This window comes from Heptranchias perlo, chromosome 1, assembly GCF_035084215.1.
Source record: "Heptranchias perlo isolate sHepPer1 chromosome 1, sHepPer1.hap1, whole genome shotgun sequence".
Taxonomy (NCBI): Eukaryota; Metazoa; Chordata; class Chondrichthyes; order Hexanchiformes; family Hexanchidae; genus Heptranchias; species Heptranchias perlo.
This window is the reverse complement of record NC_090325.1, coordinates 73,052,414-73,077,445: the sequence shown is the minus strand read 5'-3', so window position 1 is coordinate 73,077,445 and position 25,032 is coordinate 73,052,414. Positions and strand designations below refer to the sequence as shown.

The window sequence follows — 25,032 nt, the reverse complement described above, 5'->3', positions numbered from 1 at the left end:
TTGGTGAGCTGCAGGCACAAATAGCCACATCGGAATATGATGTAATGGCGATAATGGAGACTTGGCTCAAAAAAGGGCAGGATTGGGTACTAAATATTCCTGGATACAAGGTGTTCAGGAAAGATAGGGAAGGAAAAATAGGAGGGGGGGTGGTGGCATTGGTGATTAAGGAGAATATTGCAGTGCTGGAGAGAGGTTGTCCTTGAGGGGTCAAGGACAGAATCTATTCGGTTAGAGTTAAGAAACAAAGGGGCGCCATTACACTGCTGGGTGTATTCTATAGGCCACCAACTAGTGGGAAGGATATAGAGGAGGTAACATATTAACATCGAGCAGGAGGAGGTATTGGCGGTTTTAGCAGGCCTAAAAATGGATAAATCCCCAGGCCCGGACGAAATGTATCCCAGGCTACTGTGTGAGGCAAAGGAGGAGATTGCGGGGGCTCTAACACATATATTCAGAACCTCTCTGGCCACAGGGGATGTGCCAGAGGACTGGAGAACCGCTAATGTAGTACCATTATTCAAGAAGGGGAGTAGGGAAAAACCGGGAAACTACAGGCCAGTGAGCCTAACATCAGTGGTAGGAAAATTATTGGAAAAAATTCTGAAGGACAAAATTAGTCTCCACTTGGAGAAGCAAGGATTAATCAGGGATAGTCAACATGGCTTTGTCAAGGGAAGATCATGTCTGACTAATTTGATTGAATTTTTTGAGGGGGTGACTAGGCGTGTGGATGAGGGTAACGCAGTGGATGTGGTATACATGGATTTCAGTAAGGCCTTCGATAAAGTCCCCCACAGGAGACTGGTCAAGAAGGTACGAGCCCATGGAATCCAGGGTGCCTTGGCACTTTGGATACAAAACTGGCTTAGTGGCAGAAGGCAGAGGGTGATGGTTGAAGGTTGTTTTTGTGACTGGAAGCCTGTGGCCAGTGGGGTACCACAGGGATCGGTGCTGGGTCCCTTGCTGTTTGTGGTCTACATTAATGACTTGGATATGAATGTAAAAGGTATGATCAGTAAGTTCGCTGATGATACAAAAATTGGTAGGGTGGTAAATAGCGAGGAGGATAGCCTCAGTCTGCAGGACGATATAGATGGGTTGGTCAGATGGGCGGAACAGTGGCAAATGGAATTTAACCCGGAAAAGTGCGAGGTGATGCACTTTGGAGGGACTAACAAGGCAAGGGAATACACAATGAATGGGAGGACCCTAGGCAAGACAGAGGGTCAGAGGGATCTTGGTGTGCAAGTTCACAGATCCCTGAAGGCGGCAGAACAGGTAGATAAGGTGGTAAAGAAGGCATATGGGATACTTGCCTTTATTAGCCGAGGCATAGAATATAAGAGCAAGGAGGTTATGATGGAGCTGTATAAAACACTGGTTAGGCCACAGCTGGAGTACTGTGTGCAGTTCTGGTCGCCACACTACAGGAAGGATGTGATCGCTTTGGAGAGGGTGCAGAGGAGATTCACCAGGATGTTACCAGGGCTGGAGCGCTTCAGCTATGAAGAGAGACTGGGAAGATTGGGTTTGTTTTCCTTGGAGCAGAGGAGGCTGAGAGGGGACATGATTGAGGTGTACAAAATTATGAGGGGCACAGATAGGATGGATACTAAGGAGCTTTTTCCCTTCCTTGAGGGTACTATAACAAGGGGACATAGATTCAAGGTAAAAGGCGGGAGGTTTAGAGGGGATTTGAGAAAGAACTTTTTCACCCAGAGGGTGGTTGGAGTCTGGAACTCACTGCCTGAAAGGGTTGTGGAGGCAGGAACCCTCACAACATTCAAGAAGCATTTGGATGAGCACTTGAAATGCCATAGCATACAAGGCTACGGACCAAATGCTGGAATATGGGATTAGAGTAGACAGGGCTTGATGGCCGGCGCGGACACGATGGGCCGAAGGGCCTCTATCCGTGCCGTATAACTCTATGACTCTATGACTCTAAGGAGCAAATTTGCAGGGAAATTAGAGAGGTGCAAGAACTGTAGAGTAGTGATAATGGGGGACTTCAATGATCCTAATATAGATGGGGTTACTAATAGTGTAAACGGCAAAGAGGGGGAGAAATTTCTGAAGTGTGTTCAGGAAAACTTTCTTGATCAGTATGTTTCTGGCCCAACGAGGCATTGCTGGATCTAGTTCTAGGGAATGAGGTGGGTCAAGTGGAGCAAGTGTCACTGGGGGAACATTTAGTGATCATAGTATCATAAGGTTTAGATTAGTTATGGAAAAGGACAAGGAGCAATCTAGAGTAAAAATACTTAATTGGAGGAGGGCCAATTTCAGGTGGTTGAGAATGGATCTGGCCCGGGTAAATTAGAATCAACGATTGGCAGGCGAAACTGTAATCAAACAATGGGTGGCCTTTAAAGAGGAGATGGTTCAGGTACAGTCTAGGTACATTCCCACGAGGGGGAAAGGTAGGACAACCAAAGCCAGAATTCCCTGGATGATGAAAGAGATAGAGAGTAAGATTAAGCAGAAAAAGGGGGCGTATGACAGATGTCACATTGATAATACAAGTGAGAACAAGGCTGAATGTAGAAAGTACAGAGAAGTGAAAAGGGAAATGAGAGGCAAAGGGAGAGTATGAGAATAGACTGGCGGCTAACATAAAAGGGAATCCAAAAGTCTTCTATAGATATATGGATAGTGAGAGGAGGGGCCAATTAGGGACCAAAAAGGAGATCTACACATGGAGGCAGAGAGCATGACTGAGGCACAAAATGAGTACTTTGCATCTATCTTTACTAAGGAAGAAGATGCTGCCAAAGTCACGGTAAAAGAGGAGGTAGTTGACATACTGGATGGGCTAAAAGTCAATAGAGGAGGTACTAGAAAGACTGGCTGTACTTAAAGTAAATAAGTCACCTGTTCTGGATGTGTGCATCCTAGGTTGCTGAGGAAAGTAAGGGTAGAAATTGCAGAGGTGCTGGCCATAATCTTCCAATCCTCCTTCGATATGGGGGTGGTGTTAGAGGACTGGAGAATTGCAAATGTTACACTCTTGTTCAGAAAAGGGTGTAAGGATATATCTGGCAACTACAGGCCTGTCAGTTTAACCTCAGTGGTGGGGAAGCTTTTAAAAACCATAATCTGGGACAAAATTAATAGTCACTTGGACAAGTGTGGATTAATAAAGGAAAGCCAGCATGGATTTGTTAACGGCAAATCGTGTTTAACTAACTTGATTTGAGTTTTTTGATGAGGGCAATGTGGTTGATGTGTATATGGACTTTCAAAAGTCGTTTGATAAAGTGCCACATAATAAACTTGTCAGCAAAATTGAAGCCCGTGGAATAAAAGGGGCAGTGGCAGCATGGATACGAAACTGGCTAAGTGACAGGAAACAGAGGGTAGTGGTTGAACAGTTGTTTTTCAGACTTTGTGAAGGTATACAGTGGTGGTCCCCAGGGGTCGGTACTATGGCCACTGCTTTTTTATATATATATTAATGACCTGGACTTGGGTGTACAGGGCACAATTTCCAAATTTGCAGATGACACAAAACTTGGAAGTGTAGTGAACAGTGAGAAGGATAGTGATAGACTTCAGGAAGACATAGACAAGTTGATGGAATGGGCAGACATATGGCAGATGAAATTTAACACAAAGAAGTGCAAAGTGATAGATTTTGGCCAGAAGAATGGGGAGAGGCAATATAAACTAAAGGGTACAATTCTAAAGCGGGTGCAGGAACAGAGAGACATAAGAAAAAGGAGCAGGAGTAGGCCAAATGGCACCTCAAGTCTGCTTCACCATTCAATAAGATCGTGGTTGATCTTTGACTGTCCCACCAATCCCCAATAAGAACATAAGAAATAGGAGTAGGAGACCTGGGGGTATATGTACACAAATCTTTGAAAGTGGCAGGATAGGTTGAGAAAGCGGTTAAAAAAGCATATGGGATCCTAGGCTCTATGAATAGAGGCATAGAGTACAAAAGCAAGGATGTTATGTTGAACCTCTTTAAAACACTGGTTCGACCACAACTGCAGTACTGTATCCAATTCTGGGCACTGCACTTTAGGAAGGATGTGAAGGCTTTAGAGAGGGTGCAGAAAAGATTTACTGAAATGGTTTCAGAGATGAGGGACTTCAGTTACGTGGTAGGCTGGAGAAGCTGGGGTTGTTCCCCTTAGAGCAAAGAAAGTTGAGAGGAGATTTGATAGAAATGTTCCAAATCATGAAGGGTTTAGGTAAAGTAAATAAAGAGAAACTGTTCCCATTGGCAAGAGGGTCGAGAATCAGAGGACACAGATTTAATGTGATTGACAAAAGAACCAAAGGCGACACGAGGAAAAGATTTTTTTACGCAAGGTGGTGAAAGCAGATTCAATCGTGGCGTTTAAAAAGGAATTGGATAAATACTTGAGAAAAAATTTGCAAGGCCACGGGGAAAGAGCGGAGGAATGGGATTAACTGGATTGCTCTTACAGAGAGCCAACAAAGGCTCGATGGGCCTAATGGCCTCCTGTGCTGTAACCATTCTATGATTGGGACAATAGAAAAAAGAAACAAGGCAAAACACAATTGACTGAAATATTGAAATGAAAGGTTGAATAAAAAGAAAATATTAAGTTATAGAAACAAAGCATAAAATAGAGGCAGAGAGTAAGAAGCAAGATATGAAGAGATGAGAGGAAAAGTAAACTTTTTTCTAGAACAAATTAAAGTTACATAGGGAGTTCTAACTTTTTAAATCCAAGGAGTTCTAACTTTTTTAATCTAATTTTCACAGGAGATCGCTATGTCTTTTTTTAAACCTTCAATGCAATTTTTTTGAAACATGATAATAACCACATTACATTTGTTTGTTGAAGTGACTTAAGAATACAGCAAAATTCCATTCACTGGAAATGGCACCCTGTGGAGACTGTACCATCTCAGTTGGTAGCATTTTGAGTCAGGTGGTTGCAAGTTTAAGTCCCACTCCAAGGCTTGAACACATAGAACTCGGCTGACACTTCAGTGCAGCATGAGGGGGTACTGCATTGTCAGATGTACTGTCCTTCAAATGAGATAGAAGCCCCATCTGCCAGTTCAGGTGGACATTGAATAGTGCCATGGGATCTTTAAAGAGGAGGAGAAAGTTCTTCCCTCTATCTTGGACAACATGCTATTGCAAGACCTTGCAGTGTGCAAATTGGCTACATTTGCCTACGTAACAAGTGATTATAATTCACATGTGATGCACTTTGGGACATCCTGAGATGTAAAAATGCAGCATATGAATGCAAGTTTCATCTTTGTTGGATTTTTATATAGCATGAAAACTGAGCTATCTGAAGAAACTCTTTGCCTGAAAGTAGTAACATAGGTGAGAGACTTCAAAAGTCAATAATTTGTTTTAACTGCAGCCTATATCTAAAACTTTGAACAGCCAAAAACGTTCTTGTTAACTTTGAAAATATTTGTGCTACCATGTGCAATTCCAGTTTATTTCAGCAGGATAAGGGTTAACAAATCATATTTTATGATTGTATGTCTTGCTGTGATAACACTGTACTATAGAAAATGTTTACATCTGACAATTTTCTTGCGCTGAACGTTCGTGTTAAAAGTTTTAAAAAAGTTTATTTGTGGGAGAATTGTAACTGGCAATGCAAGATTGGCAAATGTCACTCAAATTACTAAATGGATTTAAACAACAATATCTATAATTCAGAAAAATAGCAACAAACAAGAATAAAAAGCACAAAAAAAAATGAAATCTGAAACAAAATAGAAAATGCTCGAAACACTCAGCAGGTGGGGAGAGAACAGACAGGTTAACATTTCCGGTTTAGCCCTTCATCAAAACGGGGAGGAAAAATAGATAAACAATATTTGAAAAGGACCAGAACAAAGGTGAGGGAGAGAAAAAAAACACACAAAATTTTCATTGAGCTAAGGTTCCACAAACAGCAATGATTGTAGGTTCAAGCCCCACTCCAGAGACTTGAGTACGTAATCTAGGCAGATACAGTACTGAGGGAGTGCTGAAACAACCAAGGTGCCATCTTTTGGATGAGATGTTAAATCTAGTATCTCCTGCCGTAAAGAAATTGGGACCTCGGCTAAGGTGTGAAGTTGTTAATATCCCCTTTCCTGTGATTTTGCTCGCACCCCGTACTGTTCTCTCACAACTGTAATAGAGTCCCCCATGTCCCCCACCTCCCACTCCCCCAGCCTTCACATTCACCATATCATCTCCAACATGATCCCACCATCAAACGCATCTTCCCTTCTTGCTTTCTGAAGGGACTAGTTCCTCCGCGACACCCTGGTGCACTCTTCCACCACCTGCTGTCCTTTCCTTGGCACCCTATAGTGCAAGTGTAGGAGATGTAATATCTGTCCAGTCATTTCCTCCCTCACCACTGTCCAGGGCTTCAAATACTTGTTTAATGTGATAAACCAATTTGCACGTACTTTCTCCAACTTAGTATACTGTATCCACTCCTCTACACAGATTTGGTGACTGGTTTGCCAAACTCCTCCGTTCTATCTGAAAGTTTGTCCTGAGCTCACTGCTGCTTGCCACTTCAGTTCCCCCCCCCTCTTAATACTGACTTTAATAACTTCAAATCTTAACTATAACTCCCACTTTCTTTATGGCAGTAGATGCTGGCAATGTGTGATGGGTGTTTTGGCATTTTTGGAGGGATTGTGGGGACACAGATTGCCCTTGAGGTCGGGCCTTTCTTCGGAACACCATGCTGGTGGCGCTGTCTGCACCCTTTGTGTCGGCCTGTTTTTTTTTCTAATAAGACTACTGTTTTCAGTTCCAATTTGCCAGCTTTGCACAACTGAAGTATAACTTCCTCACTTTTTTATATTCCAAATCCCTTGAGATAAAGGCCAACATTCCATTAGCCTTTTTGATTACTTTTTTAACCTGTGCACTCGCTTTTATCAATCTGTACACATGGACACCTAAACCCTTTTGCTCCCAGTCTGTCGCCATTAAGAAAATATTCTGATTTGTCTTTGTATGATCCAAAGTGGATGACCTCACACCTCCCCACATTGAACTCAATCGGCCGTAGTTTGGCCCACTCACTTAGTCTGTTTATGTCCCTTTGTAACGTCATGCTCCCACCTACACAACCTCCTAACTTAGTGTCATCTGCAAACCTGGATATACAACTCTTTATTCCTTCATCTAAGTCATTAATATATAAGTTGTAAAGCTGAAGCCTCAGTCCCTAGAGAACACCACTTGTCACATCCCACCCAATCGGAGAACATTCTCTTTATCCCTACTCTCTGTCCTACCTCCCAACCAATTGCCAACTCAGATCACAAGTTTACTCCCAAATTCATGCGCATTCATTTTTGCTAATAATCTCTTGTGCGGAACCTTATCAAATGCCTTCTGTAAGTCCATCTAGACAGCATCCATAGACACTGCCTTGTCCACATGCTAGTGACCTCCACCAGCGCCTATTATTTATATGTACTCTTATCTATTAATTGCCTTTAATTTTTTTAAAATCTGCTTCTCCCCATCATCTCATGTTAATATAATTATCACTGTTCCTTCATCGTCACTGGGTCAAAATCCTGGAAATCCCTACCTAACAGCACTGTGGGAGAACTTTCACCACACAGACTGCAGCGGTTCAAGAAGGCGGCTCACCACCACCTTCTCAAGGGCAATTAGGGATGGGCAATAAATGCTGGCCTTGCCAGCGACGCCCACATCCCATGAATGAATTTTTAAAAAATTTAACCATCTCCTGTTTTCCTTTTAAGTATTTTACAGGTTATTCTATTTCCTCATGTGTGTGTTTTTCTCCTAACACCTTCCCTTCGTTCTGTTTCTTTTTAAATACTGTTCATCTGTAATTTTTTTCCAATTCTGATGAAAGGTCTACACTTAAAACATGAACTTGCTTGTTCTCTCCACAGAGGCTGACTGACCTGAGTTTCCAGCATTTTTTGTTCTGGTAACAAATAAGAGTTTGAATTATTACAGTGGCAAATGATTAAGTAGATATATAATTAAATATGAAATTGATTTTTAAAAAAATATTGTGACCCATTTGGTAGAAAGATTCTAAAAATTTCTGGAACCAATGTAACTTTCAGGTGAAAAATCTTACCAAAAAGGCAAATTGACTTTGAAATTGAAATTATTAGATTTTACAACAGTGACGATAAATTCAGATTACTTGTTTTCCCCCAATAGGATAACCGTGTTCATATTGGGCCCAAGATGGAGATACGTGTCGTCACTTTAGGACTGGATGGAGCAGGCAAAACAACCATTCTTTTCAAACTGAAGCAGGATGAGTTTATGCAGCCTATTCCTACTATAGGTAATTTACATTGGATCAAAGAGCTGATTATTACTTTGTTAGTAATGTTCATGTGCTCTGTTGTATCTTCTAAATTCATTAGTGTACTTATTTTCTTACAGCAGAAAACATTATTTGTATAAGTAACTCTACACTTCTGAGTCCTATCCATTGAAAATGCTGAGATTAGGGCTACTTTGAGCTGATAATGACAAAACTTGCTTGACACAATGTCAAGAGCATTTGTCTGGCTCCTGTCATCCACAGCACAGTTGAATAAAAATAGTCCTCCCTTGTCTCTCTTTCCCTCCCTCCCCCCCCCCCCCCCCCCCGTCTCTCTTTCTTTCCCTCCCTCCCCCCCCCCCCCCCCCGTCTCTCTCTTTCTTTCCCTCCCTCCCTCCCCCCCCCCGCCTCTCTTTCTTTCCCTCCCCCCCCCGTCTCTCTTTCTTTCCCTCCCCCCCCCCCCCGTCTCTCCTTTCTTTCCCTCCCTCGCCCCCCATCTCTCTTTCTCTCCCCCCCCCCCCCCCCCCCCACCGCGGTGTCACTTCCCCCCCCCCCCGTGTCTCTCCCCCCCCCCCCGGTCTCTCTTCTCTTCCCCCCCACCCCACCGTCGGAGTCTGTGTTTTTCACTTTCTCCCTCTCTCTGTCGGAGTCTGTGTCTCACTTTCTCCCTCTCTCTGTCGGAGTCTGTGTCTTTCACTTTCTCCGTCAATTTTTTTTTCAACCCAGAGTCTTTTCCAACTTGAAGGATGAGTTTTTTCAATTTATGATTTAATTTTAAAACAATTTTACATTTTTGTCAACATAATTTTACATTTTCATATAAGCATTTTCCTCTCCATTGCAGGTTTTAATGTAGAAACTGTAGAATATAAAAACCTAAAATTTACCATATGGGATGTTGGAGGCAAGCATAAACTCAGGCCACTTTGGAAGCATTATTACCTCAATACACAAGGTAAGACAATATCTGTGTTAGTGTAGAATACCTTGATTTGTTGGCATCCATCTGTGTAATTGTGCTGTTGTGCAGTGTCCTGCATGTTTTTCTGATGGATTTTGCTATGAAAATCTTTAAATTAAAAAAAAGTTTAAGACTTTATCTCGTACAAAGGATCTTTAACTTTTGCTAACCAGTAGCAGATTGCTAATAATGGTAATGATAAAGTGCTCATTTTATGTTTCTCTCCCCTAAGACTTTATAATGTATAAATGAAGAAACAATGCAAACTTTGCCATTGTGATGACACTGTTTTCTTGCTTGGCCCAGTCCAACAACAATGATTCATGGAGAAGTGGAAGTGTATACAAGCAGTTCAGACATCAAAAACCACAAAATTTAAACTTGTTCATTATTATCTGAACCTCATGATTAATTGTTTAAATTTGATCACTCCCTTCCATCAATGTTTGAATTATATGTATATAAAAGCATTTTTTAAGGTAAAAATGAAAGTCTAACCTATTCCAGCTGTCTGTAGAAGGCAGATTTTTGTGTTTTGTCCATTGCAGGCAGCATAAACTTGCTTTTTGTCCAGCTTTAGTATATTGGGTTTGTTATAACTATAACGTAGAACTTTGAAGTAGTTTGCAAAATACATTTGAAAGTTGGTGTTTCATAAAATGCACAAGTTTTGGTGCCATTTACATGTTTGCTCAGACTGTGATAACGTCAGCGATAAAAGTTGTGATGTAATCATGGGATTTCTCTTCCATTTAAATTTGACCAGACGTATATCTGCCCAGTCTAACCTGTCTGTATCCTTCTGAATTCATTTATAGTCGTCTTCACAGTTAACTGTATTTTGTGTCTGCCCTCTGGTCAAATAGCTCATCATCAGTGCTTATATATAAATAATGCTGACTTGGGCATGGTATCAGCGGGATGCTGGTGAGGGTGGAACCATGCCCTATCAAAAGTCAATGCTTTCTGAAGAAAAATGGAAGTGACCTTATTGATGGGTTTGATATCTTGTACATTGTCTTTTATTCCTGCAGCAGTTGTATTTGTGATTGATAGCAGCAACAGGGAACGATTGATGGAAGCGCACAGTGAGTTGGCCAAGTTGTTGACTGAAAAAGAGCTGAGAGATGCTTTACTTCTTATCTTTGCCAATAAACAGGTATGTCAATAGTAGTCATCAATTTAAGTCCAAATTTTGGCAGTTCATTTTGATTGAAAACCAAAATTATATTTTCAAATGTGCAATATTTGGGTAACAAGGTATGGAAAGCTGAAGTGAATAGGCAAATCAGTTTCTTGAGCAAAAGAGGAATTGCAAGTAGAACCAACTCACTGCAGGTGGTTGAACAGGAAACTTTAAATGGTGTCAAAAAGAGACATAGCTAGCATCTGAAAAGATTCATTATTGTTAAATGTTATACATAGTATGAAAAAATGTCACAGGAAAAAGGTTAATTGAATTGATGGGCTGGATGGACTAATGGTCTTTTGCCCAAATATGTTACTACGTAACTTTTTTTAGCAAGCTAATTTCCATTTGTTGCGATTTATTATACAGGATGTGACTGGAGCACTTACAGTAGAAGAAATGACAGAATTACTCAGTTTGCACAAACTGTGCTGTGGTCGCAGCTGGCACATTCAATGCTGTGATGCCCGGAGTGGCTTAGGACTACATGAAGGGTTGGACTGGCTTTCAAGACAGTTGGTGGCTGCAGGTGTATTGGACGTGGCCTAATTCTGCTGCAACAACAGGCTTTGTTGTCATTGTTGCCTGTATTTAGCTGTTTTGCACGGGTCACTGAAACATCTCTACCATATGTTATATTCTGTATTTTGAAGAATAGGAACCAGGTTTAGTTCAAGTGTGGGGGAGGGGGGAAAAGACGTACAGGCAGAAAGTTTGTAAAACACTTGAAATGTATTACAACGTAATTGAGTGTCTCATTTTGAGAAGATAAGTTCAATTAAATTGTGTGTATTTGTTGCACTACAGTCTGTTATTGTGAATAGGGCAGGTAATCCTCTTAACTTGTAGCTCTAAATTGGTTGTGTGTTGCCACTTTAAAACATTTAATTAATGCTTTTTCTTAAGAATCTAATTTTGTTTTACAGTGATGCTGTGAAAGTTTTGAATTTAAAATAAGGTATTGATTTAACACAAAACAAGTCAGTACCTCCTTTACAGGGCAAATTGTTTTCATTTCACTATGCACTATATAATCTTCTTCAGTGATAATGATGGGTGTTCATTGTGCTTTAACCACACTCCTGAAATTCTGAACTGTAAAACAGCCTTGTAGCTGTCAAAAATCTGATAGTGCATTACTATTGAGTACTGTATGTGCCTCACTATTAGCAGCCTAAATGCTTCTTAGATCAAAACTTACCTAAACAATGCACAAATTCACAGTTAAAAAGGAAGTGAGGTAAGTACTTTTTATTCAAAGTATTCTTCAGTTTTTATACTGAAAAATCTCTCAATTTGTAACTTGCTGTGAGTCACCGAAAGTCAGGCCTCTCTCCCTGCCCAACAGCAGCTGCATAGAAAACAATAAGGCCATGGCTTTACCCTGGCCTGAACTATGTTACTGGCTGAGAATTTTGTAACCAGTTGGCAGTATAAAGTGGAGTATTTTTGAATAAATAGCACTCCCCAGCCTTTTCTTTAACATGTACAATGTGATATTTAATGTTGCATTTATTATTTAAACACTTTTTGCCTAAGCTGAATAAAAATTTACTGAATTCTTTTTAGAGCAGAGCATTGTTTCTGACTTGTGTTTTACTTGTCTAGCAATGAGGTGAAGTCAAACACGGTTGTGCAACGAGTAATTGGTGTCCTTGATGGTGTTGAGCTACACCCATCCAGCCAAGGGAGAGTATTCCTTCACACGTGACTTGTAGGTGGTGGAGAGGCTTTGAGGAGTTAGGTCAGCCCCTGTCCTGCTCTAGTTGCTATGACTTATGTGGCTGGTCACTGCTGACCCCCAGGATTCAGCAATGGTTATGGCATTGACTGTCAAAAGGGAGGTGGTTAGGCTCTTTTGAAGCTAGCTGCATACCAGAAAGGGGAGATTCTGGATGGTGCAATAAATGTCCAATCCCTACTTTACAATTTCAACAGGACAAGAATTATAGAATCATAGAAAGGTTACAGCACAGAAGGAGGCCATTCGGGCCATCAAGTCCGTGTCTGCTCTATGCATGAGCAATCCAGCTAGTCCCACTGCCCCGCCCTATCCCCGTAGCCCTGCACATTTTTTTGTTTCAAGAACTTATCCAGTTCCCTTTTGAAAGCCATGATTGAAGCTGCCTCCACCACTCCCTAGGGCAGTGCATTCCTGATTCTTACCACTCGCTGTGTACAAAATGTATTTTCTCTATCACTTTTGGTTCTTTTACCAATCACCTTAAATCTATGCCCTCTGGTTCTTGACCCTTCCGCCAATGGGAACAGTTTCTCTCTATCCACTCTGTCTAGACCCTTCATGATTTTGAACACCTCTATCAAATCTCCTCAACCTTCTCTGTTCCAAGGAGAACAATCCCAGTTTCTCTAGTCTATCCACGTAATTTAAGTCCCTCATCCCTGGAATCATTCTAGTAAATCTCCTCTAAGGCCTTCACATCCTTCCTAAAGTGCAGTGCCCAGAACTGGACACAATACTCCAGTTGTGGCTGAACCAGTGTTTTATAAAGGTTCATCATGACTTCCTTGCTTTTGTACTCCATGCCTCTATTTATAAAGCCCAGGATCCTGTATGCTTTTTTAACCGCTTTCTCAACCTGCCCTGCCACCTTCAATGATTTATGTACATACACCTCCAGATCCTGCTGTTCCTCCACCCCTTTTAGAATTGTGCCATCTAGTTTATATTGTCTCTCCTCATTTTTCCTACCTAAATGCATCACCTCGCATTTTTCCATGTTAAACTTCATCTGCCACCAGCGTGTCTATATCCTCCTCACTGTTCACTACTCTTCCAAGTTTTGTGTCATTTGCAAATTTTGAACTTGTGCCCTGTACTCCCAAGTCCAAGTCATCAAGAAAAACAGTGGTCCCAGCACGGACCCCCGGGGAATACTACTGCACACCTCCCTCCAGTCCGAAAAACAACCGCTCACCACTACTCTGTTTCCTGTCATTTAGCCAATTCTGTATCCATGTTGCTATTGCCCCCTTTTATTCCATGGGCTGCAATCTTAATAGTAAGCCTACCATGTGGCACTTTATCAAACGCTTTTTGAAAATCCATATCAACTGCGTGGCCCTCATCTACTCCGGTACCTCATCAAACAACTCTATCAAGTTGGTGAAACACAATTTGCCTTTAACAAATCCGTGCTGGCTTTCCCTAATTTTTTGAACAAGGGTGTAACATTTGCAATTCTCCAGTCCTCTGGCACCACCCCCCCTATCTAAGGATGTATGGAAGATTATGGCCAGTACCTCCACAATTTCCCCCCTTATTTTCCTCCGCATCCTAGGATGCATCCCATCTATTTGAAGTACAGCTAGCCTTTCTAGTACCTCTTCTTTCTCAATTTTTAGCCCATCCAGTACCTTAACTATATCTTCCTTTACAGAGACTCTGGCAGCATACAAAGTGAGTACCTCAGCTATGCCCACTGCCTACATGAGCAGAAAGCCTTTATGGTCCCTAATCGGCCCCACCCATCCTCTTACTACCAGTTTACTGTTAACATGGCAGTAGAAGACTTTTGGATTTCCTTTTATGTTGGTTGCTAGTCTATTCTCATACACTCCTTGCCCCTCTTTCCTTTTTCACTTCCCCTCTGAACTTTCTATATTCTGCCTGGTTCTCACTTGTGTTATCAACCTGACATCTGTCATATGTTGCTTTTTTTCCCACTTCATCTTATTCTCTATCTCCTTTGTCATCTAGGGAGCTCTGGCTTTAGTTGCCCTACCTTTCTCCCTCATTGGAACGTACCTTGTCTGTACCTGAATCATCTCTTTAAAGGCCGCCCACTGTTAAATTATCAGACAAAACTATAATTGATGATTCCAATTTACCCAGGCCAGATCTGTTCTCATCCCACTGAAATTGGCCCTCCTCTAAATTGAGGATTTTTACTTTAGAGTGGTCAATCCTTTTCCATAGCTATTCTAAACCTTATGATACGATGATTGCTGCTCCCTAAATGCTCTCCCACTGACACTTGTTCCACTTGGCCCGTCTCATTCCCTAGAACCAAGTCCAACAATGCCTCCTTCCTTGTTGGGCCAGAAACGTACTGGGGTTGAGAAAGTTATCCTGGACACATTAAAAAAATTACTGTCCTAATATTGTTATCCCAATCTATATTAGGATAGTTGAAATCCCTGGTCATCATTAGTCTATAACTTTTGCACCTCTCTAATGTCCCTGCAAATTTGTTCCTCTATATCCTTCCCACTAGTTGGTGGCCTATAGAATACACCTAGTAGTGTAATGGCACCTCTATTGTTTCTTAACTCTAGCCAAATAGATTCTGTCCTTGATCCCTTCAGGACATCTTTTCTCTCCAGCACTGCAATATTCTCAATCAGTACTGATTCAGCTGCTCTGCCCACTCAAGCACAGCAGCCTGCTGTCCTAATCCACTTGAACCTAGCTGAGGAACTCACCATACTGTATCCATAGCTTAAAAGGGGAAAGCAGCAAGAGCCAAGTTTGGGGCACCACAGGTGGTTCTGCTGCACAGGAGGGGAGGAATAAGAGTGGCAGGGCTATAGTGATAGGGGATTCAATTGTAAGGGGAACAGATAGGCGTTTCTGCGGCCGCAAATGTGACTCCAGGATGGTGTATTGCCTCCCTGGTGCTAGGGTCAAGGATGTCATGGAGCGGCTGCAGGGCATTCTGGAAGAGGGAGGGTGAACAGCCAGCAGTTGTGGTCCATATCTGTACCAGCGACATAGGTTTTAAAAAAAAGGATGAGGTCCTGCAAGGTGAATTTAAGGAGTTTGGAGATAAATTGAAAAGCAGGACCTCAAAGGTAGTGATCTCAGGATTACTACCAGTGCCACGTGCTTGTGAGTATTGGAACAGGAGACTAGACCAGATGAATGTGTGGCTGCAGGGATGGTGTAGGAGAGAGGGATTTAGATTCCTGGAACATTGGGACTGGTTCTGGGGAAGGTGGGACCTGTACAAGCGGGACGGGTTACACCCGAGCAGGACCGGGACCAATGTCCTCGCAGGGGTGTTTGCTAATGCTGTTGGGGAAGGTTCAAACTAGAGTGGCAGGGGGATGGGAACCTGAACAGGGAGACAGGAGGGGGAAAACAAGGATAGAAACAAAAGACAGAAAGGGAAGAAGCAATAGTGGAAGGCAGAGAAAACAAGGGCAAAAAACAAATAGGGCCATAGTGCAAAATAATACTAAGATAACTAGCAATCTTAAAAAGACAAGTCTAAAGGCATTGTGTCTTAATGCACAGAGCATTCGCAATAAGGTAGATGAATTAACAGTGCAGATAGATAGCAACGGGTACGATATTGTTGCGATTACAGAGACATGGCTGCAGGGTGACCAAGGATGGGAACTGAACATCCAGGGGTATTCAATGTTTAGGAAGGACAGGCAAAAAGGGAAAGGAGGTGGGGTAGCGTTGTTAGTAAAGGAGGAAATCAATGCAATAGTGAGGAAGGATATTGGGTCGGAAAATCACGATGTGGAATCTGTATGGGTGGAGCTAAGAAACACCAAGGGGCAGAAAATGTTGGTGGGGGTTGTCCATAGGCCCTTAAACAGTCGTGGAGATGTAGGGGAGGCATTAAACAGGAAATTAGAGACGCATGCAAGAAGGGTACAATTATAATCATGGGTGACTTTAATGTACATATAGATTGGTCAAACCAAATTCGCAATAATAATGTGGGGGAGGAATTCCTGGAGTGTGTACATGATGGATTTCTAGACCAATATGTTGAGGAACCAACTAGAGAACAGGTGATCCTAGACTGGGTATTGTGCAATGAGAAAGGATTAATTAACAATCTTATTGTGCAGGGTCCCTTAGGGAAGAGCGACCATAACACAGAATTCCTCATTAAGATGGAGAGTGAAGTAGTTGAATCTGAAACTAGGGTCCTGAATCTAAATAGAGGAAATTACAAAAGTATGAGGTGTGAGTTGGCTAGGATAGATTGGGGAACTTTACTAAAAGGGATGACGATGGATAGGCAATGGCTAATATTTAAAGAACATATGCAGGAATTACAACAATTATTCATTCCTGTCTGGTGCAAAAATAAAACAGGAAAGGCGGCTCAACCGTGGCTTACAAAATAAATTTGGGATAGTATTAGATCCAAAGAGGAGATATATAAAATTGCCAAAAAAAGCAGCAAGCCTGAGGATTGGGAGCAGTTTAGAATTCAGCAAAGGAGAACAAAGAGATTGATTGATTAAGAGGGGGAAAATAGTGTATGAGAGTAAACCAGCAGGGAACATAAAAACTGACTGTAAAAGCTTCTATAAATATGTCGAGAAAAAGATTAGTGAAGACAAATGTAGGTCCCTTACAGTCAGAAATGGGGGAAATTATCATGGGGAACAAAGAAATGGCAGAACAATTAAACACATACTTTGGTTGTGTCTTCACAAGGGGGGAAATATACTGGCATGGATTGAGAATTAGTTGACAGACAGGAAACAGAGAGTAGGAATAAACAGGTCTTTTTCCAGGTGGCAGGCAGTGTCTAGTGGGGTACCGCAGGGATCAGTACTTGGGCCCCAACTATTCACAATATACATCAATGAATTGGATGAGGGATCTGAATGTAACATTTCCAAGTTTGCAGACGACACAAAGCTGGGGTGGAATGTGAGCTGTGAGGAGGATGCAAAGAGGCTCCAATGTGATTTAGACAAGTTGGGTGAGTGGGCAAGAACATGGCTGATGCAGTATAACGTGGATATATGAGGTTATCCACTTTGGTTGTAAAAACAGAAAGGTAGATTATCTGAATGGTGATAGATTGGGAAAAGGGGAGGTGCAACAAGACCTGGGTGTCCTTGTACAGGTCTGCCTACAATTCGCACACACTGACCAGTGATTTCAATGATGTCACTGCAGATAGTTACCTAGTGCAAGCAAAGAATTGCTGAGGTCGTTAGGTTGTTGTACTTGGAGGGCCCTTAACTTTACAGTATGAAAGCAAAATAATTTGGTTGTTCTCAACATCACTTTGCATTTTTGCTGTAGGAGAGGAAAAGGCATTTAATTCTAACTCAGTCAACATCACACATTGGAACAGGTTGTAAGTGGAGGCCTAAAGGTACATTGATCATAAGGTCTACTGAAAATCAGATAAAAAGGAAGCAGCACCATGAGTATCACTTGTCTAAAAAGGGATATAATTTTCCATTATTTGTGTTATACATTGGCATGGCACAGGTTGACATTGAAACACACATCTCTTTAAAAAGTTACAAAATTACTTTCACAAAATGGAAACATGTAATCTTCAAAGACATCTTAAATTTAGTTAAACTTGTATGTTTTATTTTACAGTAATGTTGATAATATTGATATCTTCATAGGGCTTGTCTGTTTTTGGGTTACACTTCACATTGGCAATCCTCTGAACCACTTCCATTCCTTTTGTCACACGGCCAAAAACTGTGTGTTTGTTGTCAAGCCATGGCTAGAAATATTAAAACAAAAACTGAAGCACTTTTTACCAAGGGTTATTTTCTTAAACTCTATACATTAATATTTCACAACAAAAAATGACCCTTAATTTAATATGGAAACTTCACAAATCATTAAATTTAAAGCTTTTTAAAGTCCCACATAAATAATGGTCAAGTTTATATAAGCAAGAGCTCAAATACGATAGTAATTAGGGAGGGGGAAAGCCAGAGGCTCTATTTTACCAAGATGTTTTCTGAACTTCTGAGCATTAAAAACCAACTCGACAACAGAGATACTCTGCATTGTGTTTTTGGATCAGTGGATGTTAGAAATTGGCCTTTCACTTCTGGGTCCCAAGTTCCCATCAGCATTATTTGGATGCATTGGTTTTGATCTTCCAAAATTCCCTAGATTCTAGAACAGTCCCCATGGATCGGAAGGTAGCAAATGTAACCCTGCTATTCAAGAAAGGAGGGTAGAGAGAAAGGAGGGTAGAGAGAAAACAGGGTACTATAGGCCAGTTAGCCTGACATCATTAGTAGGGAAAATGCCAGACTCTATTAAGGATATAGTAACAGGGCACTTAGAAAATCATATGAAGCAATCAACATGGTTTTATGAAAAGGAAATAGCGTTTCACAAATCTATTAGAGTTTCCTGAGGATGTAACTAGCAGGGTGGATAAGGTGCCACACAAGATTAGGGCTCGTAGGCTTGGGGGTAATATATTAGCATGGATTGAGGATTGGTTAACAGACAGAAAACAGTAGGAATAAATGGGTCATTTTCAGGTTGTAACTAGTGGGGTGCCACAAGGATCAGTGCTTGGGCCTCAGCTGTTAGGTAGGGGTGTGTGTGTGTGTGTGTGTCTGTCTCAATGACTTAGATGAGGGGACCGTGTATCCAAGTTTGGAAAGTAAGCTGCGAGGAGGCTGCAAAGGGATAGACAGATTAGGTGACTGGGCGAGTATAATATGGGGAAATGTGAAATTATCAACTTTGGTGGGAAGAATAGAAAAGCAAATATTTTTTAAAAGGTGAGAGGCTAAGAAATGTTGGTAGTCAGAGGGATTTGGGTGTCATTGTACATGAATCACAAAGTTAACATGCAGGTACAGCAAGCAATTAGGAAGGCAAATGGTATGTTAGCCTTTACTGCAAGGGAGTTGCAGTATAAGAGTAAGGAGGTCTTGCTGCAATTATATAGGGTTCTGGTGAGACCACACCTGGAGTACTGTGTACAGTTTTGGTCTCCTTACCGAAGCAAGGACATATTTGCCTTAGAGGGCGTGTGACAAAGGTTCACGAGATTGATTCCTAGGATGAGAGATTGAGTAGAATGGGCCTATATTCTCTGGAGTTTAGAAGAATAAGAGGTGATCTCATTGAAATGTATAAAATTCTGAGAGGGCTTGACAAGGTAGATGCTGAGAGGCTGTTTCCCCTGGCTGGAGAGTCTGGAACAGGGTCATAGTCTCAGGATAAGGGGTCAGCCATTTAGGACCGAGATGAGGAGAAATTTCTTCACTCAAAGGGCTGTGAATGCTCAGTCACTGAGTATATTCAAGACTGAGATCGATAGATTTTGGGTCACTAAGGGAATAAAGAGATACGGGGCTAGAGCGGGAAAGTGGAGTTGAGGTACAATCTTAAGTTCGAGTGGAAGAAAACAATGAGTTCCAACTTAATTTGAAGGTATTCTTTTATAGAAAACTGTTATATACATCGTGCTTGCAATCTTTTCTGACTGGAAGTTAGCTAGTTCACCTTTTCTTTTCCTATAAAGATTCCTATTGGTTTGACTATCCTTTTCCAATAGCCACTTATATATCCTTCTGCTTCTAGATTTTCACATCTAGACTCAAAAATAATTAGCCATTATACGTTTAATTGTACAGGACCAGAAAAGACCTGTGCAATCCATCTGACTGGTCTCAGTACCTAAGAAATGGCATATCCCACAATACCTCTCAACCCAATTTTTCTTTCCCCCATGTACTTATCCAACTCTCAATTTGCTGATACAATCAGCCTCCACTGAAGTCCATTCCATACATTCACTATGCAGTGCATAAAGTAGTTAACTATAAACAATCTTTTCAGCCTCCCTTTTCATAGTTCGTTCAAAAGTAGATTGGTCCCTCCCCTAAAGCCTACAGTTCAAAGCAACCTTGCAACATACGTATTGAATTTGGCTGAGACAGCTACCAAGCCAAAACAAGAATGACATTTTCCTCACAATTTGTTTAACTTGGCAAAATTGCTCACTCTAATGCTAGAATGCTAATCAATTTAAATTCCAGCCTTCGATTACCTTTTCAGTCAAGTTTTCTGTCCACCGGATAGATTACTGTTGAGCAATTAGCTCTGCAGCACTTAACTGGAAATTTATGGTTGTAGCAGATAAGCCATTTACCCGACCCAAGACTGCAATAAAGCACTGGATTCAGGAAGTAAGTTTCCCCAAGTGTTTTTACAATGGCAACGGTAATTTTAAATTAGATTCAATTCCTAATTTAAATACCTATCATTTTCTTTGAGAATATATTTTTCACAGGTTAAGGTTTTTGAGACATTCAATTAAATCTATTATTAAGCATTAGCATTCAATTCTGAATAAAAGCAAACAAGGTGAACTGTAAAGACTTACTGTAGGTACAACAGTTACAAAGAACTGGGATCCATTACTGTTAGCACCTGCATTGGCCATACTGAGTGTATATGGTCGATCATGCCTCAATGTTGGGTGAAATTCATCTTCAAATTCTCCTCCCCAAATACTTTCTCCCCCCATCCCTGTGCCAGTTGGATCTCCAGTTTGAATCATGAAACCCTGTGAAAAGATGCATGAATTCAAATCATCTTTGCAGATGCTTTAAATGTACTGTCTTACATTTACTACATGTCTTTTCCTTGACTGATTCATCACCCAACAGAATGGAGTAACTGACATAAATTTTTCTCTTTTTTGGAATCATTCTACAGTCAAGCTTCATTGCAACAAATGCCCCAGTGCAATATATTCTGTTCTCATTATAATTAGCAGAAGAATCTGAACAGTAAACCACTAGAGAACTTATGTTCCACAAGGTTTTATCCGTTTTGATGTAACTTTGTGCCACTGATTTTGGTGCTTTTAAATTTGGTTTAAATGGGAGATGGACAGATTTTTGTTGGCCCCCTATCCTTAATACCTTTGGTTAAGGTGGGTATATGAAGTTAGGTCATGGATCAGCCATGACCTCTCACTGAATAGCAGAACAGACTCGAGGAGCTAAATGGCCTACTCCTGTTCCTACGTAAGGAACTGATGCATCAAGTTCTCATTGCTCTTGTTCTGCTGTCACTCAATTTCATGATACACCTAAATATCACTACTTTTGGAATCACAGATCATTCGATGCTGGAACATACAAGTTTGTGTTAAACTTTGTATTGTCCATACTATTTTTAAATAAATGTTTGTATAAAATTAGGCTGTTTAACTATGCAAATCACCCAATCAAGCAATGTCAGCACCCAGCATCTGCACATTGTATTTTAGGTTAAACTGTTTGGGTAAGGTGGACTAAGCCTGTAAGAAAAGAAATTAATTCCCAGAAGTGGAAAAAAAAACTTACAACAGAACCTTCTCCTCAGTGGAGTTTCTATATATTGAGGTTCTATAGCAACAGTTACCATATTTTTATAAAAATGAAACATGCATCCAGTTTTTAAAATTATAACATGGACTTTAGCAACAAGAGATCAGACAAAAATACCTTAATGACACGATGACATATATGTCCATTGTAATATCCATTTCTGCTGTGTACGCAGAAATTCTCCACAGTTTTTGGACACCTACATACAAGAAAATAAAAAGTATTGGTTATTGATGCATTTAAAGGGACGCTAGAATAGCACACAAAGGAGAAAATAGAAGGGTATACTGATAGGGTTAGATGAAGTAGGGAGGGAGGAGGCTCGTGTGGAGCATAAATGCTGGCATAGACCAGTTGGGCCAAATAGCCTGTTTCTGTGCTGCACACTCAATGTAACTTTTACCAGAAGAAATGCATTAAGAGAAGAGATCAGGATTGATCATCTAAAAATGTAAAAGTACTCTTTTTCTTCCCCCTCCCCCAAAAGGTGTAAAATACCTCTAATTTCACCTACTGGAGAAGATTACAAATTGTGCTGGACACTCACCATGTCAAGTTGTCCAGCAGGAAATTTTTTTTTTTTAAAAAGAGGGATAACTGTAGATTGTAAGTACAACCCTCTTCTGGCCCAGCACAGAACATGGTTTTAAATCACAACAGAATTTTCATGCATGACTTCTTATGGCAAACATGTAACTTGATAACAACTCTGCAGTCCACAAAGCTGAAAATTGCGATACAATTTACCAACTTTTTTTTTAAAGCAGACAAATAAAGTTCTTTTGAGTTAATATTTTTAAAATCTCAATTGGTTTGCAGTTGTGAAGTGATCAATTGCCACACTAAACTAATCAGGCAAGTGATTTATTGCTGATTTAATTTGTGTTTCAAATTTCACAACAGAATAGCTCAAAATACACCAGTAAACTTACTCAACAGGGAAGAGCTTAACATGCACATCACCCATAGTTGTGTGGATAACTGCACTGTCTGAAACACGCTTAGGGCCATCTGCTTGTGTGGCAGCCATAACCTCCTCCTTGGAGGGTTTCTCATTGAAGACATCTCGATCAGACTCAGCACTCTTTGTGTCCTCTGGTTCCCTCTTTGTAAACTTTAAATAATAAAATCAGACTAGTTACAGAACACATTTAAAAAGGTAAATTCACCATTATGTATAGAACAACTACTTATGTTAAAGATCTTTTGCATCTCGTAAAGCAGGGATGTTCAAACTGCAGCTTGGGGGACACATGGCCCTGGAAATGCAGTCCTTGAAGCCCAGGCAACTCTGTCTGATTTGTGCTTATTCCTTAACCATTGGTTTGTCCAGTTTGAATTTTATGGGCTATTCATTACTCTGTTGCCTCATTGGTAAATTAAATCATAAATCAGACCACCAATATCTGGTAGTATGAGTATGCAAATTAATGCTAATATTGATTTGAACTTTGTACGTGGCCCCCCAACAAAAAGCTTGGACACCTCTCCCATAAAGAAATAATGTGAAGATGCCGGTGATGGACTGGGGTTGACAATTGTAAACAATTTTACAACACCAAGTTATAGTCCAGCAATTTTATTTTAAATTCACAAGCTTTCGGAGGCTTCCTCCTTCGTCAGGTGACAATGTGATTTTATTTCTTTATTGTAAACAATTTTACAACACCAAGTTATAGTCCAGGCCTCCGAAAGCTTGTTTACAATAAAGAAATAAAATCACATTGTCATTTCATCCCATACATAGAGTCAGGTTTTATCTTTTTAAAACTAAGTCATTCTGCTTCAAGGAACCGTAACCTTTTAACACAGATGTGCAATGACACCCTTTTCTGAAGTGTTGGGAAAGAAGAAAAATCGTTAAAACTTGTAATACTACTGAAGTTACTGACCAATCTGCACATTCATGAATTCCCACCTACCATATAAAATCGATTCTTTTTAAATGCTGTACAGAATACAGTTGGGTCCTGTTGAACATTTTGTAGCACAGGGTTGTCAGAAGCTTTCATCTCCACAGTCATTACAACCTGCGCCTGTTTAACTGCACCTTGGAACAAGCCCAGCTGCACCACTCGTATATTTTCTTGTTTACCCAAGATTCGCACACACCTTAAGAGGGGGAAAAAAGTTTTAATTTCTTTCTCAAATGACACCATCACAATCTATTCATATCACTGAAGCACAGCAATATATTATTCCTCACCACCTTTAGTTTCACTGAATCATTTTAAAGCCCTCTATAACTGTCTTGTTATCGTTTCTGTGCGTCTCACTTGAGCAGTAACTTGGAGAGGAAGTAAAGAAAATGTAATGCAATAGAAGAACAACACAATCACAAACAAACAGGCATTTGGAGAGGCAGGGACTGATTAGGAACAGTCAGCATGGTTTTGTGAGAGGAAAATAATGTCTCACGAATTTGAAGGGGTAACCAAGAAGATAGATGAGGGCTGTGCAGTAGATGTGGTCTACATGGACTTTAGCAAAGCCTTTGACAAGGTACCGCATGGTAGGTTGTTACATAAGGTTAAATCTCACGGGATCCAAGGTGAGGTAGCCAATTGGATACAAAATTGGATTGACGACAGAAGACAGAGGGTGGTTGTAGAGGGTTGTTTTTCAAACTGGAGGCCTGTGACCAGCGGTGTGCCTCAGGGATCGGTGCTGGGTCCGCTATTATTTGTTATTTATATTAATGATTTGGATGAGAATTTAGGAGGCATGGTTAGTAAATTTGCAGATGACACCAAGATTGGTGGCATTGTGGACAGTGAAGAAGGTTATCTAGGATTGCAACGGGATCTTGATAAATTGGGCCAGTGGGCCGATGAATGGCAGATGGAGTTTAATTTAGATAAATGTGAGGTGATGCATTTTGGTAGATCGAATCGGGCCAGGACCTACTCCGTTAATGGTAGGGTGTTGGGGAGAGTTATAGAACAAAGATCTAGGAGTACAGGTTCATAGCTCCTTGAAAGTGGAGTCACAGGTGGATAGGGTGGTGAAGAAGGCATTCAGCATGCTTGGTTTCATTGGTCAGAACATTGAATACAGGAGTTGGGATGTCTTGTTGAAGTTGTACAAGACATTAGTAAGGTCACACTTGGAATACTGTGTACAGTTCTGGTCACCCTATTATAGAAAGGATATTATTAAACTAGAAAGAGTGCAGAAAAGATTTACTAGGATGCTACCGGGACTTGATGGTTTGACTTATAGGGAGAGGTTGGATAGACTGAGACTTTTTTCCCTGGAGAGTAGGAGGTTTAGTGGTGATCTTATAGAAGTCTATAAAATAATGAGGGGCATAGATAAGGTAGATAGTCAAAATCTTTTCCCAAAGGTAGGGGAGTCTATAACGAGGGGGCATAGATTTAAGGCGAGAGGGGAGAGATACAAAAGGGTCCAGAGGGGCAATTTTTTCACTCAAAGGGTGGTGAGTGTCTGGAACGAGCTGCCAGAGGCAGTAGCATTTG

The 25,032-nt window shown here is 40.9% G+C and overlaps 2 protein-coding genes across 3 annotated transcripts in view; one reads left to right on the top strand and one right to left on the bottom strand.

The window, feature by feature from the left end:
* The window catches only part of trim23 (tripartite motif containing 23), a 43,266-nt gene extending 31,251 nt beyond the window's left edge, over positions 1 to 12,015 (top strand). Inside the window, exons 8-11 of the mRNA XM_067986694.1 lie at positions 8,186 to 8,315; positions 9,142 to 9,252; positions 10,293 to 10,417; positions 10,817 to 12,015. Of these exons, the coding sequence (XP_067842795.1) occupies positions 8,186 to 8,315; positions 9,142 to 9,252; positions 10,293 to 10,417; positions 10,817 to 10,996 (546 nt within the window). The 3' untranslated portion in view covers positions 10,997 to 12,015. The remainder of the gene's footprint in view (positions 1 to 8,185; positions 8,316 to 9,141; positions 9,253 to 10,292; positions 10,418 to 10,816) is intronic.
* A 5,363-nt stretch (positions 12,016 to 17,378) lies between these two features.
* Positions 17,379 to 25,032, bottom strand: part of ppwd1 (peptidylprolyl isomerase domain and WD repeat containing 1) — a 35,700-nt gene continuing 28,046 nt past the window's right edge. The window contains exons 7-11 of one of the 2 annotated variants that reach the window (XM_067986677.1): positions 23,476 to 23,665; positions 22,486 to 22,667; positions 21,671 to 21,752; positions 20,560 to 20,742; positions 17,379 to 17,919 (exon numbers count right to left, since the gene is read on the bottom strand). In XM_067986677.1, coding sequence (XP_067842778.1) covers positions 17,776 to 17,919; positions 20,560 to 20,742; positions 21,671 to 21,752; positions 22,486 to 22,667; positions 23,476 to 23,665 — 781 coding nt within the window. In that variant the 3' untranslated portion in view covers positions 17,379 to 17,775. The remainder of the gene's footprint in view (positions 17,920 to 20,559; positions 20,743 to 21,670; positions 21,753 to 22,485; positions 22,668 to 23,475; positions 23,666 to 25,032) is intronic. The other variant, XM_067986684.1, reaches the window with a different exon arrangement.